This window comes from Ovis canadensis, chromosome 1 (genome assembly GCF_042477335.2).
Source record: "Ovis canadensis isolate MfBH-ARS-UI-01 breed Bighorn chromosome 1, ARS-UI_OviCan_v2, whole genome shotgun sequence".
Classification (NCBI taxonomy): Eukaryota; Metazoa; Chordata; class Mammalia; order Artiodactyla; family Bovidae; genus Ovis; species Ovis canadensis.
The window spans coordinates 145,463,851-145,477,874 of record NC_091245.1 but is presented as its reverse complement, the minus strand read 5'-3'; the positions used below and the strand labels follow the sequence as shown (position 1 = coordinate 145,477,874).

The 14,024-nt window shown below is 36.9% G+C and overlaps 1 protein-coding gene across 4 annotated transcripts in view; it reads right to left on the bottom strand.

Annotated features, from left to right (window-relative positions):
• Nucleotides 1-14,024, bottom strand: part of LOC138434251 (putative uncharacterized protein ENSP00000383407) — a 280,367-nt gene that overhangs the window by 91,203 nt on the left and 175,140 nt on the right. For all 4 annotated transcript variants that reach the window (XM_069578608.1, XM_069578626.1, XM_069578634.1 and 1 more), the window contains one exon: nt 8,797-8,916. In XM_069578608.1, coding sequence (XP_069434709.1) covers nt 8,797-8,916 — 120 coding nt within the window. The remainder of the gene's footprint in view (nt 1-8,796; nt 8,917-14,024) is intronic.

The following is a 14,024-nucleotide window of genomic DNA, read 5'->3' as shown; positions in this document are numbered from 1 at the left end:
TTTCTGCCACAAGAGTGGTGTCATCTACATATCTGAGGTTATTGATATCTCTCCCGGCAATGTTGATTCCAGCTTGTGCTTCCTCCAGCCCAGCGTATCTCATGATGTATTTGGCATATAAGTTAAATAAGCAGGATGACAATATACAGCCTTGACGTACTCCTTATCAGGTGGCCAAAATATTGGAGTGTCAGCTTCAACATCAGTCCTTCCAGTGAACACCCAGGACTGATTTCCTTTAGGATGGACTGGTTGGATCTCCTTGCAGTCCAAGGGACTCTCAAGAGTCTTCTCCAACACCACAGTTCAAAAGCATCCATTCTTCTGAGCTCAGCTTTCTTTATAGTCCAACTCTCACATCCATACATGACCACTGGAAAAACCATGGCCTTGACTAGACAGAAGGCAAAGTAATGTCTCTCCTTTTTAATATGCTGTCTAGGTTAGTCATAATTTTCCTTCCAAGGAGTAAGCGTCTTTTAATTTCATAGCTGCAATCACCATCTGCAGTGATTTTGGAGCCCCCAAAAATAAAGTCAGCTACTGTTTCCCCATCTATTTGCCATGAAGTGATGGGATCAGATGTCATGATCTTAGTTTTCTGAATGTTGAGCCTTAAGCCAAATTTTTCACTCTCCTCTTTAACTTTCATCAAGAGGCTCCTTAATTCCTCTTCACTTTCTGCCATAAGGGTGGTGTCATCTGCATATCTGAGGTTATTGATATTTCTCCTGGCAATCTTGATTCCAGCTTGTGTTTCCTCCAGCCCAGCGTTTCTCATGATGCACTCTACTTAAACCACAGTGTAACTGGAAATACAGAGAAAGGAGCTCTGGTACTCAAGTACATTTCTGTAAATCCACATGAAATCTGTGTTCACGTTCCCTGATCCTCTACTGTGTCTCAACAGCCTGGGAATATTCTAAGTGTTTTCTCCTGACATGGACAACTTCTTACTCCAAATACCTGGTTCCTCTACAATGATGAGAATTTGAGATGCAAGTAAGGAAACAGGCAGGCAAGGCTTTTGAAGTTGTTCATAACATATAAGCAATAATGGAACCTACCTACATTTGAGGAAAATCTTGTTCATATTTGCATTTTTTGCAAAGGAAATAAATCAATCATAACAGCCAATGTTCTACTATTGTGGACTGGTCATGACAGTGTATGCCAAGATAATGTCTCTGCATAGATTTTCATAAAAAGTACCCTCATTTCAGTTCAGTTCAATCACTCAGTCCTATCTGACTCTTTGCAACCCCATGAATTGCAGCACACCAGGCCTCCCTGTCCATCACCAACTCCCGGAGTTCACTCAGACTCAAGTCCCTCGATTTGGTGATGCCATCCAGCCATCTCATTCTCTGTCATCCCCTTCTCCTCCTGCCCCCAATCCCTCCCAGCACCAGAGTCTTTTCCAGTGAGTCAACTCTATGTCTCCCCATTTTTTGTTGATTCTGAAATTCTTGACATTATCCTCTGAGTTCCTAGACTGCACATAGATTTGATCCTCAGAAGACCATTAGTTCTTTTTACTTTATGAAAATGATGAGGAATTACTCATTCCAGCATTGAAAATAATTCTGCCAAGAGCAATTCACTTTGGCTTTGCCAAAGCTGAATAAATGCAGGCAACTCTATAGTCCTCCTCACCATTATGCTGCCTGAGAGAAGTTCTTTTCCTTCCCTCTCTCTCTTTTCATTGTCACAGTCCATGTTCATCTTTTTTAAAGTAGACTATTGCTATTTTCTCCTAATATGTTTCTGTAACTCTGATTGCAAGCCATCCTCTTCACTTCCCACACTTTCTAAAATATACATCTGATCATGTCACATTCTGTTCCAAAACTTTTCAGTGGCTCTCACGTTGCCTGCTCAGTTATAATCAGACCTGATGGTAAGTCATGCAAGGGTTTGCTTGTCCAGGCCATTGTCTTTCTGTGCAGTCTTGTGTCCCTTCTCACCCTTTCTGCATAAACACCAGAAGTTTATCTTATAATTCTCTTACATCTGATCCTTTGTCTAGAATGCTCTCAAACTTTCTAAAGTACTTACTCATCTGTTAAGTTTCAATTCAAATACTGTTTCTGCAAAGCCATTATTGGTATGTTCCAAAAATATTAGATTATCTTCCTAATACACTTTATGTGTCTTTATATGACAGCATATTTCGGAAACTGCCCACAAACTGGACTATAAACACCTTGGAAGCAAGGAAAATCTCTTTTCATTATTTAGTTCCAGTTTTTGGCAAAGGGAATAGTTGTAGAGCTTAATAAATATTACATATTGACTACATGAGGCATTTATATGCAGTCAATAGCATATTCTGCGTATAGAGATAGCTCTATATTTGATGCTGTGCAGGCCACATAAACTTATTGAACATAAATTTATTTAGTATATGTCATCATTGGTCTGGGCATTTAGGAAACAAATATAATATGAGATACATATAATAATTTCTGGAGACATACAATCCTTATCCTAAATTGCCTGCATTGTTTTGAAAATAAGACTTCATTAAACCATATTCTGATTAATGCACCCCAATTAATCTGAACCCAAATTAAGAACATATAGCACAGGGAATTTTACTCAATACTTTGTAATAATCTAAGATTCTGAAAATGAATATATTAGTATGTGTATTTATGTATAGTTGAATCACTTTCTATATACTTGAAACTAATACAAACCTATATGTCCATCAGCAGATGAATGGATAAGAAAGCTGTGGTACATATACACAATGGAGTATTACTTAGCCATTAAAAAGAATGCATTTGAATCAGTTCTAATGAGGTGGATGAAACTGGAGCCTATTAGCCTATTATACAGAGTGAAGTAAACCAGAAAGAAAAACACCAATATAGTATACTAACACATATATATGGAATTTAAAAAGATGGTAATGATAACCCTCTATGCGAGACAGCAAAAGAGACACAGATGTATAGAACGGACTTTTAGACTCTGTGGGAGAGGGAGGGGGTGGGATGATTTGGGAGAATGTCATTGAAACATGTATATCGCCAGTCTATGTTCGATACAGGATACAGGATGCTTGGGGCTGGTGCACGGGGATGATCCAGAGAGATGATATAGGGTGGGAGGTGGGAGGGGGTTTCAGGATTGGGAATTCATGTACACCCATGGCTGATTCATGTCAATGTATGGCAAAACCAATACAGTATTGTACAGCAAAATAAAGTAAAAATAAAAATTAAACAAATAAATAAAAACTCAAAAGAAAATTAAATTAAAAAAGAATGTAAAATAGAGTTCTTTCAATTCCATTTTCTTTTGGTAGTTTATCTGTGCTCACACCTCAAGTTGTATGAATGAAGATTCTGATTAATTACATCTCAGTGCAACCTCAGATACTGCTTTTGTAAGAGGCTTTCAAGTGATACCCATACTACTGGTCTATGGACCACATTTTTTAAGCAAGGATTTAAGTTTTAAAGACAATCTTGAACCCTCCTAGGAATGAACCCTTCTCATATTACCGAAGCTCCAGAAAATTCTCATTGTGTTCTTCAGATCCATGGATCAGAATGCAGTAAAGATGGAACAAAGCTGACTGAGTAAGGTGCTGTGCTAAGGAGATGTAGAGACAATGTTTTCAAAGAAGTACTTTGGTCCATCCATCCCTGAGCAGGTGCAAGGAGGCAAAGGAAAAAGGGCAGCTGGATGATAACGAACATTGCTTCAGAAAGCTGCAGGGGCAGCATTCTAGAAATTAAAGCTGGTTCCAACTTAGTCTAAGCAACAGACAAAACAAGTACCTCTGGATAGCAATAAACTTATTTTAAATAGACATGTCATTGCCCACCTTCTGCAGGACAATATTTTACATATATTTTTCTGCATTCCTCTCAGCACTAAAGATAGTATCCTCCCTAAAATAGAGGTTAAATATACTTTGGCCACCTGATGTGAAGAGCTGACTCTTTAGAAAAGACCCTACTGTTGGAAAAGATTTAGGTCAGGAAGGAAAGAGGGCAACAAAGGACGAGATGGTTAGATAGCATCACAGACTCAAAGAACCTGAGTTTGAGCAAACTCGGGGAGACTGTGAAGGACAGGGAAGACGGCCGTGCTGCAGTCCATGGGTTCGCAAAGAGTCGGACATGACTTAGCAAGTGAACAACAACAACAAATACGTGAAATGAATGAATGAATGAATTTTCTTTATTTTATAAGATAATTGGAAGCTTTCAGGGTTGAAGTGTTTTGACTGACTTATTAGCTGTGGAAGACAGTCTAGACATTATTCAAATGCTATTGATAAGCACTGTGTTATGCTGGCTTATAAGAAAATTCAAGAAAAGTACACATCATATAAACTGCCTTTTAACTGAGTGGGATGGCTGACATTTAAGCACTGTGGTTTTTATATTCTGTTCGGCTTGTCTGCCACAGTCAAACTGAAGTTTAACACTTAATAATGTATGTGAATTGAGATAGAATTTGCATTTATATTTCATATGGTTTGTTACCCAAATAGAACTGAGTGGCTACATTTTTCCTTTTTTGTTGTTGTTGCCTTATTTTGTTCATCATTCCAAACACATTTGTTCCATTACATAAAAGTGAGCAGCTTACCCTCCACTTTTGTGAAATCACTGTTAATCATTCTGTAACGTCTGCATTATCCCATTTAAACTGTTCCCCTGTGGTTTTACAATTCCTTCTGCTCTCTAATCCAGCAGGAGGAAAGATGTGAAAACAGGCAAATATAGAAAAACAAATGGCTCTTCCTTGTGAATCATCATTATAAGCCTCGTCAGCAAGATTAGAGTTTCTAAAACTGTTTTTTAAGAGTCAAATTATTGATACAGCATCTGAGCCAATGGACTTGAAATTTGTCCAAGGGGTGATATAAACCTGATAGAAGATAGCAGATCATTTTATATTCATGATTCATACCCACTTCCTGCACCCAACCATAATCTTGACTAATAAGATATTAATATTAAAACTTGATCATGGTTAAAGAATAATTGCAAACATATCAGACATATAATGGAAAAAGAAAATGCATATAATTTTCTAAGGCCCTCTAACTATCCAAACTCATCTCAGATGACAAAGGATTGCACACATCTGTGTAATTGCTTCATGAGCAAATACATCAATAAATATTGCCAAATATCTGCATGGAGTATAGAAACACATAATCAGTTAGCTGGATATTTCTAAAATGATGCATCTGGATGTTTGGTATCACATAAGCAAAATATCTGATTATTTAACTAGAATTTATGATTCCATATGAGTGTTTCATAGTTTGTTCACAAAAATCTGAATATGTATTTTGGACCAAAATTTGATCTGATTTTTGGAATTATATAGCTGTAACATTATGTATCATGCCACTTTTATTTTATGAATAAATGTGACAATTTACTCGATTGGTAAATTAAAGATAAGAGCATTCAGGTCTACCCTGACATATAGATGCTAATCCAGTAACTCAGTTCAGTTCAGTTCAGTCACTCGGTCATGTCCGAATCTTTGAGACCCCATGGACCACAGCACGCCAGGCCTCCCTGTCCATGACCAACTCCTGGAGTTTACTCAAACTCACGTCCACTGAGTCAGTGATGCCATCCAACCATCTCATCCTCTGTTGTCCCCTTCTCCTCTCGCCTTTAATCTTTCCCAGCATCAGGGTCTTTTCCAATCAGTCAGCTCTTTGCATCAGGTGGCCAAAGTATTGGAGCTTCAGCTTCAACATCAGTCCTTCCAATGAACATTCAGGACTGATTTCTTTTAGGATGGACTGGTTGGATCTCCTTGAAGTCCAAGGGACTCTCAAGAATCTTTTCCAACACCACAGTTCAAAAACATCAATTCTTCGGCGTTCAGCTTTCTTTATAGTCCAACTCTCACATCCATACATGACCACTGGAAAAACCATAGCCTTGACTAGACCAGTAATATCTATAACAAGTCCCTGGGGCTAGGGAAGAAGGAAGAACAAGAACCCTAAATAGGGATACATCCCATTTGTGCAGTTTCTTTCTAATAATCATCTGAGATATAAATATTTTAAAAAAGTATTCAAGGATAGTAATAAAATAAGAAGCTGACTAAATACCAAGAGTATCAATACTACACTTAAATTCTGAAATGAAATCCTTCTCCCTCAGTTAAGGCAACTTTTTCATCTAAATAAAGATTAGTTTCTTTTTGCCACAATTTCAAACTCTCCTTTTCTGTTTTATGTGACTATGGTCCTTACAGTGATGTCATGCTATAATTATCCTCAAGTGTGGGTGAGTATGAAGGGGAAATATTCCCCTACCTTTTTCTTCATGCTTTGTAGGAAGTCACAGGAGGATGTCAAAGATTATCATGTATATTATGCCATGCCTCTGTCATTGACAATCATAGGAGATATTGATCCAAATATGAAATATACCACTGTTAATTTTCACTGTCACTGTATATTGAATATGGAGATAGGATACACACGTAAACTGAAGTTCTCTCAATCTCTGATGGTATCCTGAATTCTCACATTCCTTTTCAGCCTACAGCACCACTGGCATACTCGTACACCTGTTCTTATATCTGTTGAAGTCTTTTATAGACAACCCTTTTCTAGGATTTACACCTCAATATAAAAATCAAATTTCTTGACTGTCAGAAAGAAATGGAGTGTGGCAAGCTGGGAACTAGTCCTCTGACATACTGAGATGGCAGATCAGCCTGGAGGTAGAACTCCCAAAACAGAAATTTGGAATTATAGATACCACCTACATTCATTCATAAATAGAAGAAATAATGACAGTACAGAACAGTGATTTTTCAAATCATGGTGCAAACGATCCTAAGTAGTGTTTTAATTTTAAAAAATGATGTGTGATTAGAGATATCAAAATTCACTAGGATTCATTTCCCTCTTGAACCATAAATTAATTTCACATTTACCTTATTGGAAAAAAAGTATTAATGATTTAATAAAATGAGATACCATGGTTCAACTCTTCAGGAGAATCTGCCAAGTTTCTTTAAAGCTCTACTTCTAATCATGATAACCTCATTATTTTCATTATTTAAACTTTAATCTGCCTTTTTGGCCAGTTTGAAAAGATATGTAATGTAGGCATAGCTTTTAATTGTGATTTTTAACTAATTATGAATTAAAGTTTATACGTAAATTGGGATCAGTGAAAAGAACTACACATTTGACTTACACCTTCATAAGTCATGTCCTCTGCATTCATTATTTATTAAGGTGCTCATTTTTTAAAAGAATCAACGGATTCTATTGTTTTTCTTCCCCGTCTACTCTTCATTCTCTCACCATCAGCATTTAACATGCTGCTTTCTCATGAACAGTAAATGTATGTAATGAATTTATGTGTCAATTAGAATATGTGTGTGTGTTTCTTTCTCATTAATGAGAAAGGGTATGGAGTGTCCATTCCTGAAAAGCTTCAAGAAGAGAGAAAAAAAAAAAAACACCCTATGTTGTCTATGATGCATTATACCCCCAAGGATCCTGGGCCAGATGATCTCTTAAAGTCAGGTTTTGATCTATAACTAAATGATCAGTGAGCCAGCTTTAGGTCGCCCTATACTATTTAGTACATAGAGCCGCTGCTCAAGAGTACTAAATGGTGTCCCTGGGCTCTGAACAAAAATTAATGTACAACCCTTAGGGTCCAAATTACTGCCAGGGAGTGATTTAGGTATGGGAAATAAATTCCATTAATATCTAGTTAGGTGGTTAATCAGTAAAATAATAATAATAAAAAGGAGTTAAATCTGTTTTCTCATTTTGTCCTCCATGAATAGAAAATAATAACTGTTACTTGTGCTCCTCATAAAATCTTTAATAAATTTTAAAGTAGTGCTCAAGACTTCCCTTGAGTTCTTCATCTCTAAACTAAATATGCCCTATTCCTTTAATATTTACACATAAGATCTGTTTTTCACATCTTTAATCACCTTTATTGCCCTTTTCAATTTCATTTTCAGTTTATCCACATCTTTACCAATGTGATGATCCATAATATTAATCCAATGAAGGATTAGAAGATGCTGTAAAAAGTGCTTGTTTTTGCTTATATTTTTAAATGTTACATTAATCTTAGGGCAAACACCAATGTTATAAAGGAAGATCTGTAGTTTTTGCAATGATCTATTGCAATCATGAGTAGATCTTCCAACCAGTTATGATAGTACCTAAAATATCTCTGGTTTATGTGTCAAGCTTATGAACTAGCACTGTTTAAGATAATAGTTTTGGCAACAAAACATTTTACTAACCACAGGAAGGTAAGAAGATGTATGCAGTCATATTAGATGACCTAGTGTAGTATAAACACATATAACACACATACACTCTTCCAAACCAGTAGTAACTCTTGATGCCCAGATAAGGTCAAAGTCTTATGTCCTATCTTACTATGTTCAATCTTTTTCCAAATGATAGAGTTAGAGTTGAATGTATCACTTGATACAGCTATTTTGAAAGATAGTTCACCAAAATATGGACTCTAGGAACTTTGTCATTGGTAAGAAGAGAGGGAAGGAAGAACAGTCAGTGAAGAACAAAAGCAGATAGCCCTGTCCTTCTTCCTAGTTCATGTCTCTTTACTACTGTGATACATTGTTCCCTATTCCTCAATGTAATTGTATCCTATTGAGACATCGTACTTCCAATCACTTCAATAGTTCCTTTTGGTTTTGAAGTTACCATCATCCTCCAAGTAAGAACGGATTTGAAGAAAGGTGGTCAGTGAGGAGAAAACATCAAATTATCAGGCCTACCTCCATAATTCTGTGCATGACACCAACAGCTTTATGCACATGAGGACAGTTGATTCTTCTGAGCATACTAGCAGAGAACACTTTGGACTTCCATGATGGCTCAGTTGGTAAAGAATCTGCCTGCAATGCAAGAGATCTGGGTTCAATCCTTGGGTCAGGAAGATCTCCTGGAGAAGGAAATGGCAACCCACTTCAGTATTCTTGCCTGGGAAATCCCATGGACAGAAGAGCCTGGTATGTTACAGTCCATGGGTTTGCAAGAGTTGGACATGACTTAGCGACTAAATCACCATCAGAAAACACTTTGGAGAACATCTTATTGTAAAAAAAGAGCAGATGAAATTAGTCCTAACCCCATGAAGAGGGTAACTCAGGTGATAGGTGAAAAATCAGAGGGATTGACCTTCCTTCAGGGGCAAGAGTTGCGGTCAGTCCATTGTGGTTAGACGTCATTGAGGAAAGATTCAAATGTACATATGTAATTAGGTCAAATAGTTCAGTTCAGTTCAGTCGCTCAGTCGTGTCCGACTCTTTGCGACCCCATGAATTGCAGCACGCCAGGCTTCCCTGTCCATCACCATCTCCCGGAGTTCACTCAGACTCACGTCCATGATGCCATCCAGCCATCTCATCCTCGGTCATCCCCTTCTCCTCCTGCCCCCAATCCCTCCCAACATCAGAGTCTTTTCCAATGAGTCAACTCCTTGCATGAGGTGGCCAAAGTACTGGAGCTTCAGCTTTAGCATCATTCCTTCCAAAGAAATCCCAGGGTTGATCTCCTTCAGAGTGGACTGGTTGGGTGTCCTTGCAGTCCAAGGGACTCTCAAGAGTCTTCTCCAACACCACAGTTCAAAAACATCAATTCTTCAGCACTCAGCCTTCTTCACAGTCCAACTCTCACATCCATACATGACCACTGGAAAAACCATAGCCTTGACTAGACAGACCTTAGTCGGCAAAGAAATGTCTCTGCTTTGGAATATGCTATTTAGGTTGGTCATAACTTTTCTTCCAAAGAGTAACGTCTTTTAATTTTATGGTTGCAATCACGATCTGCAGTGATTTTGGAGCCCAAAAAAATAAAGTCTGACACTGTTTTCACTGTTTCCCCATCTATTTCCCATGAAGTGATTGGACCAGACGCCATGATGTTCATTTTCTGAATGTTGAGCTTTAAGCCAACTGTTTCACTCCCCTCTTTCACTTTCATCAAGAGGCTTTTTAGCTCCTCTTCACTTTCTGCCATAAGGGTGGTGTCATCTGCATATCTGAGGTTATTGATATTTTTCTCGGCAATCAAATAGAATACAAGGTTAATATTTGAGAGACTTATTAAAAGAATTGGAACTATTGGTAACAGGCTTAATTTCCACAGTAAAATCAGTAAAGTCAACACAAGTATCATTGACAATATTATACATACACACCAAGATATAGAATAATCAAATTGTTGAAAGCCAAAGAGATTTTTGAAGCAACAAGAAAGAAATAACTCAATGTGTACAAAAGATCTTCATTAAATTAGCAGCTAACTTCTTGTCAGAAGCCATTAAGGCCAGAAAGCCATGAATTGACATATTCAAAGTGCAAAAGAAAAATACTTTCAACCAAGAATTCTATATCCAACAAAACTATCCTTTAAAAATAAGACATTACTATTTTCTGTATGATGCAGAGAGCTCAACCCAGTGCTCTGTAACAACCTAGAAGTGTGGGATGGAGTGAGGGGTGGGAGGGAGGCTCAAGAGAGAGGTGACATATGTATTCCTATGACTGATCCGTGTTGAAGTATGTATGGCATGTAAAGCAATTATTCTCCAGTTAGAAATAATTTTAAAAATAAGACATTCCCAGATAAGTAAAAACTGAGATAATTTACTACTGCCAGAAGAAATACCACAGGGAATACTTCAGACTGAAATGAAACCATACTAGACAGTAACTTTGATCCATGTAAAACAATAAAGAAAAAAAAAAGCTCATAAAAGCTGATTTTAAAAACTCATAAAAAGGGATAGGAAGGCTGTGGATTGAAGATCTTTATATATTCCCCTTTTTGTTAATAACCATAAAGAAATTTAACTGGATTAAAGTGGCAAAATGTTCTTAGAACAATTCCCACAAATGCCAGTTTTGATTCTCATGGCTTGTTACAATGCATAACAGGTTTCCCTGGTAGCTCAGCTGATAAAAAATCTGCCTGCAGTGCAGGAGACCACAGTTCAATTCCTGGGTTGGGAAGATCCCCTGGAGAATGGATAGGCTGCCCACTCCAATATTCTTGAACTTCCCTGGTGGCTCAGACAGTAGGGAATCCACTTGCAATGCGAGAGACCTGGGTTCAATCCCTGGGTTGGGAAGATTCCCCAGAGGAGGGCAGTATTCTTGCCTGGAGAATCCTCATGGACAGAGGAGCCTGGTGGGCCACAGTCCATGGGGTTGCAAAGAGTCAGACATGACTGAGCAACTAAGTATGCAGGCACAATGCACAACACAGCTGTCTGCAAGAGATATACGTTAGGTTCAAAGACAAAAATAGATCAAAACGAAAGGCTAGAAAAAGATGTACAAGGTGAACAGCAAGTAAAAGAAAGTCAGAATAGCTATACTAATATTAGACAAGATAGATTTTGAGACCATTCAAAGTAAAGGAGAAGAAGCATGAGATATGTTTTCTAAGTCATTGATTGTCTCACCCCAGGGTAGTGGCTAAGAGAGTGAAGAGCATCTGTCACCAGTTTCTACCTCTTCATTATTGTCCCCTCTGTTTCTGTGGCTTCGGGAAGCAAGAATTTCATAAAAAACTAAAATTGATTGCCAATCCTATCTAACATATAGGTGTTTTATTTGATTTTATCTTTATTAAAATTCTGTTATATGTGAAAATATAGTCATACTTTTATCAAATAACATATACAAAAAAGAACACAATATGTAAATGTAAGCTCAATTGATTTTCACAAATGTAAGTACCCTTATATAACCAGAATCTGAATCAATAAAGGGAACATTAATAACACTTCAGAGCAACCACTTTTGTTTCCTCTCCTAGGTACTTTCTCCTTCAAAGGATCACTATCCAGACTTCTGACACTACAGACAAGTTTGATCTGTTTGCAAACATTACCGAATGTAACCAGAGAGTGTATACATTTTTGTGTATGGCTTCTTACACTTAACGCCGTATTTATGCAGGACATCCATACTGTGGTTATAATTGTAGTTTACTCATTCATACTGTAGTATTGGATTCCACTATCTGATTAACTATAGTGTATTTATTAATTCTACAATTGATAGATATTTGGTTAGTTTCCAGTTTGAGGTTATTTGTGTATAGCTGTAATAAAATTTTTTATATATCTTGCAGTGAATATGTGTAAATATTTTTCTTAAATATATAAATGAGATTAAAACTGTTGGGATAGGATATATCGATGTTCAGCTTTAATAAGAATAGTAAAATATTTTCCAAACTTGTATGAATGGACACTCCCTCCAGCAATAAATGAGAGTTTATTAACTCTATATTCACACCAATATTTGATACTGTGTGTTTTTTACTTTAGGTATTCTGGTGAGTATGCAGTTGTATTGATTGTGATTTTAATTTGCATTTTTCTAAAAACTAAAAAAGCTTAATATTTTACCATACATTTATTGGTCATTTTGACATCCTCTTTTCTGGATACCTGCTTATTTTTTTGCTTAGGTTTTCTGTATTTTTCTTATTGATTCACAAGCATTTTCTCTCAATCTACAGACTGATATTCTCTAAATGGTATTGTTTGATGGACATTCTTAACAGTTTAATAACTTTTCTTTATGGTTCTTGATTCTGAAGCCATATTTAGGAAACATTTCCCTATTTTAGGAAAATGAAGATATTTTTCTATGCTTCTTCCAAAAGATTTATCATTTTCCCTTTTACATGCTGATCTGTAGTTCATCTAGAGTTGACTTTTATGTATAGTGAGAGATATGAGTTGAGATACATGCTTTTTCCTATGGAAGGATAGTCAATTTACCCAGCACCATTTATTAAAATAACCACCCTTTCTCATTGCTTTCTAGGACTACTTTCATTGTGATTTTAGAGGTCTATTATCTTTTTGAACTGTTAATGAGAATTCTGATGGTGTTATCCAGTATGTATTGATGCCCAGGAAGCCATGAATCCAGTTCTTGAAATAAAAAATGTTGATACTATTTTTTCTACTGTTCTGTAGTGATTTATAGTCTAGCCATGCTCAATACATGTCTTGTTCTCATGCTTCTTTTTTCTTCTTTGGTCAATAACAGTTTCTTAATAAATAATATCCTTCATAGATTTAAGAAAGTAGAAAATACAAAAAATAATAGAGAAGAAAATAAGAATGACCCATAATCCTATCAACCAAAAGAAAATCACTACACATTTTTGATGTTTTTTCTTATTTTTTCTAATAAATTTATTCTTCATATTTAATTAAGTTACTAAGTACATAAAGAGCCCTAGGTTCAAATGGTAAAGAATCTGCCTGCAGTGTGGGAGACCTGGGTTTGGTCCCTGGATCAGGAAGATCCCCTGGAGAAAGATTTGGCAACCCACTCCAGTGTTCTTGCCAGGAGAATTCCATGGATAGAGGAACTTGGTGGGCCCCAGTCCATGGGGTCTCAAAGAGTTGGACACGACTGAACCACAATCACACAAAAGTATATAAAAGCCCAGGGATTTATAATGACAACATAGAAGATTACATCTTAGTTATCAATATATATTTTCAAAAAACATTGTTTGTTGTTGTTGTCCCTAAGTCACGTCTGACTCTTTTGCAACCCCATGTACTGTAGCCCACTAGACTCCTATGTCTGTGGGATTTCTCAGGCAAGAATACTGGAGTGGGTTACCATTTCTTCCTCCAGGGAATCTTCCCAACCTGGGGATCAAGCCTGTGTCTCCTGCATTTTCTTGCATGTTCTTTACTGCTGAGCCCCCAGGGAAGTCCTGAAAATATATATTCACTTAAAACTGCAAAAGGGAAACAAGATGATGTAAGACATCATTCTTTCTTCCTCCCTTGCTAAATACAGGTTAAAACTCTGAAAATAATCCAACAGGGAGCCCTGAAAGGTAAAAAGAAGATAGACTAGGTAGAGACCCCAGGAATGAATAGACAACACAGAGGCCTAGGATCTTCTCATGTCCTCCTGCCCCTTACTGTTCCAGCAGAAGGTAAACTAGATCT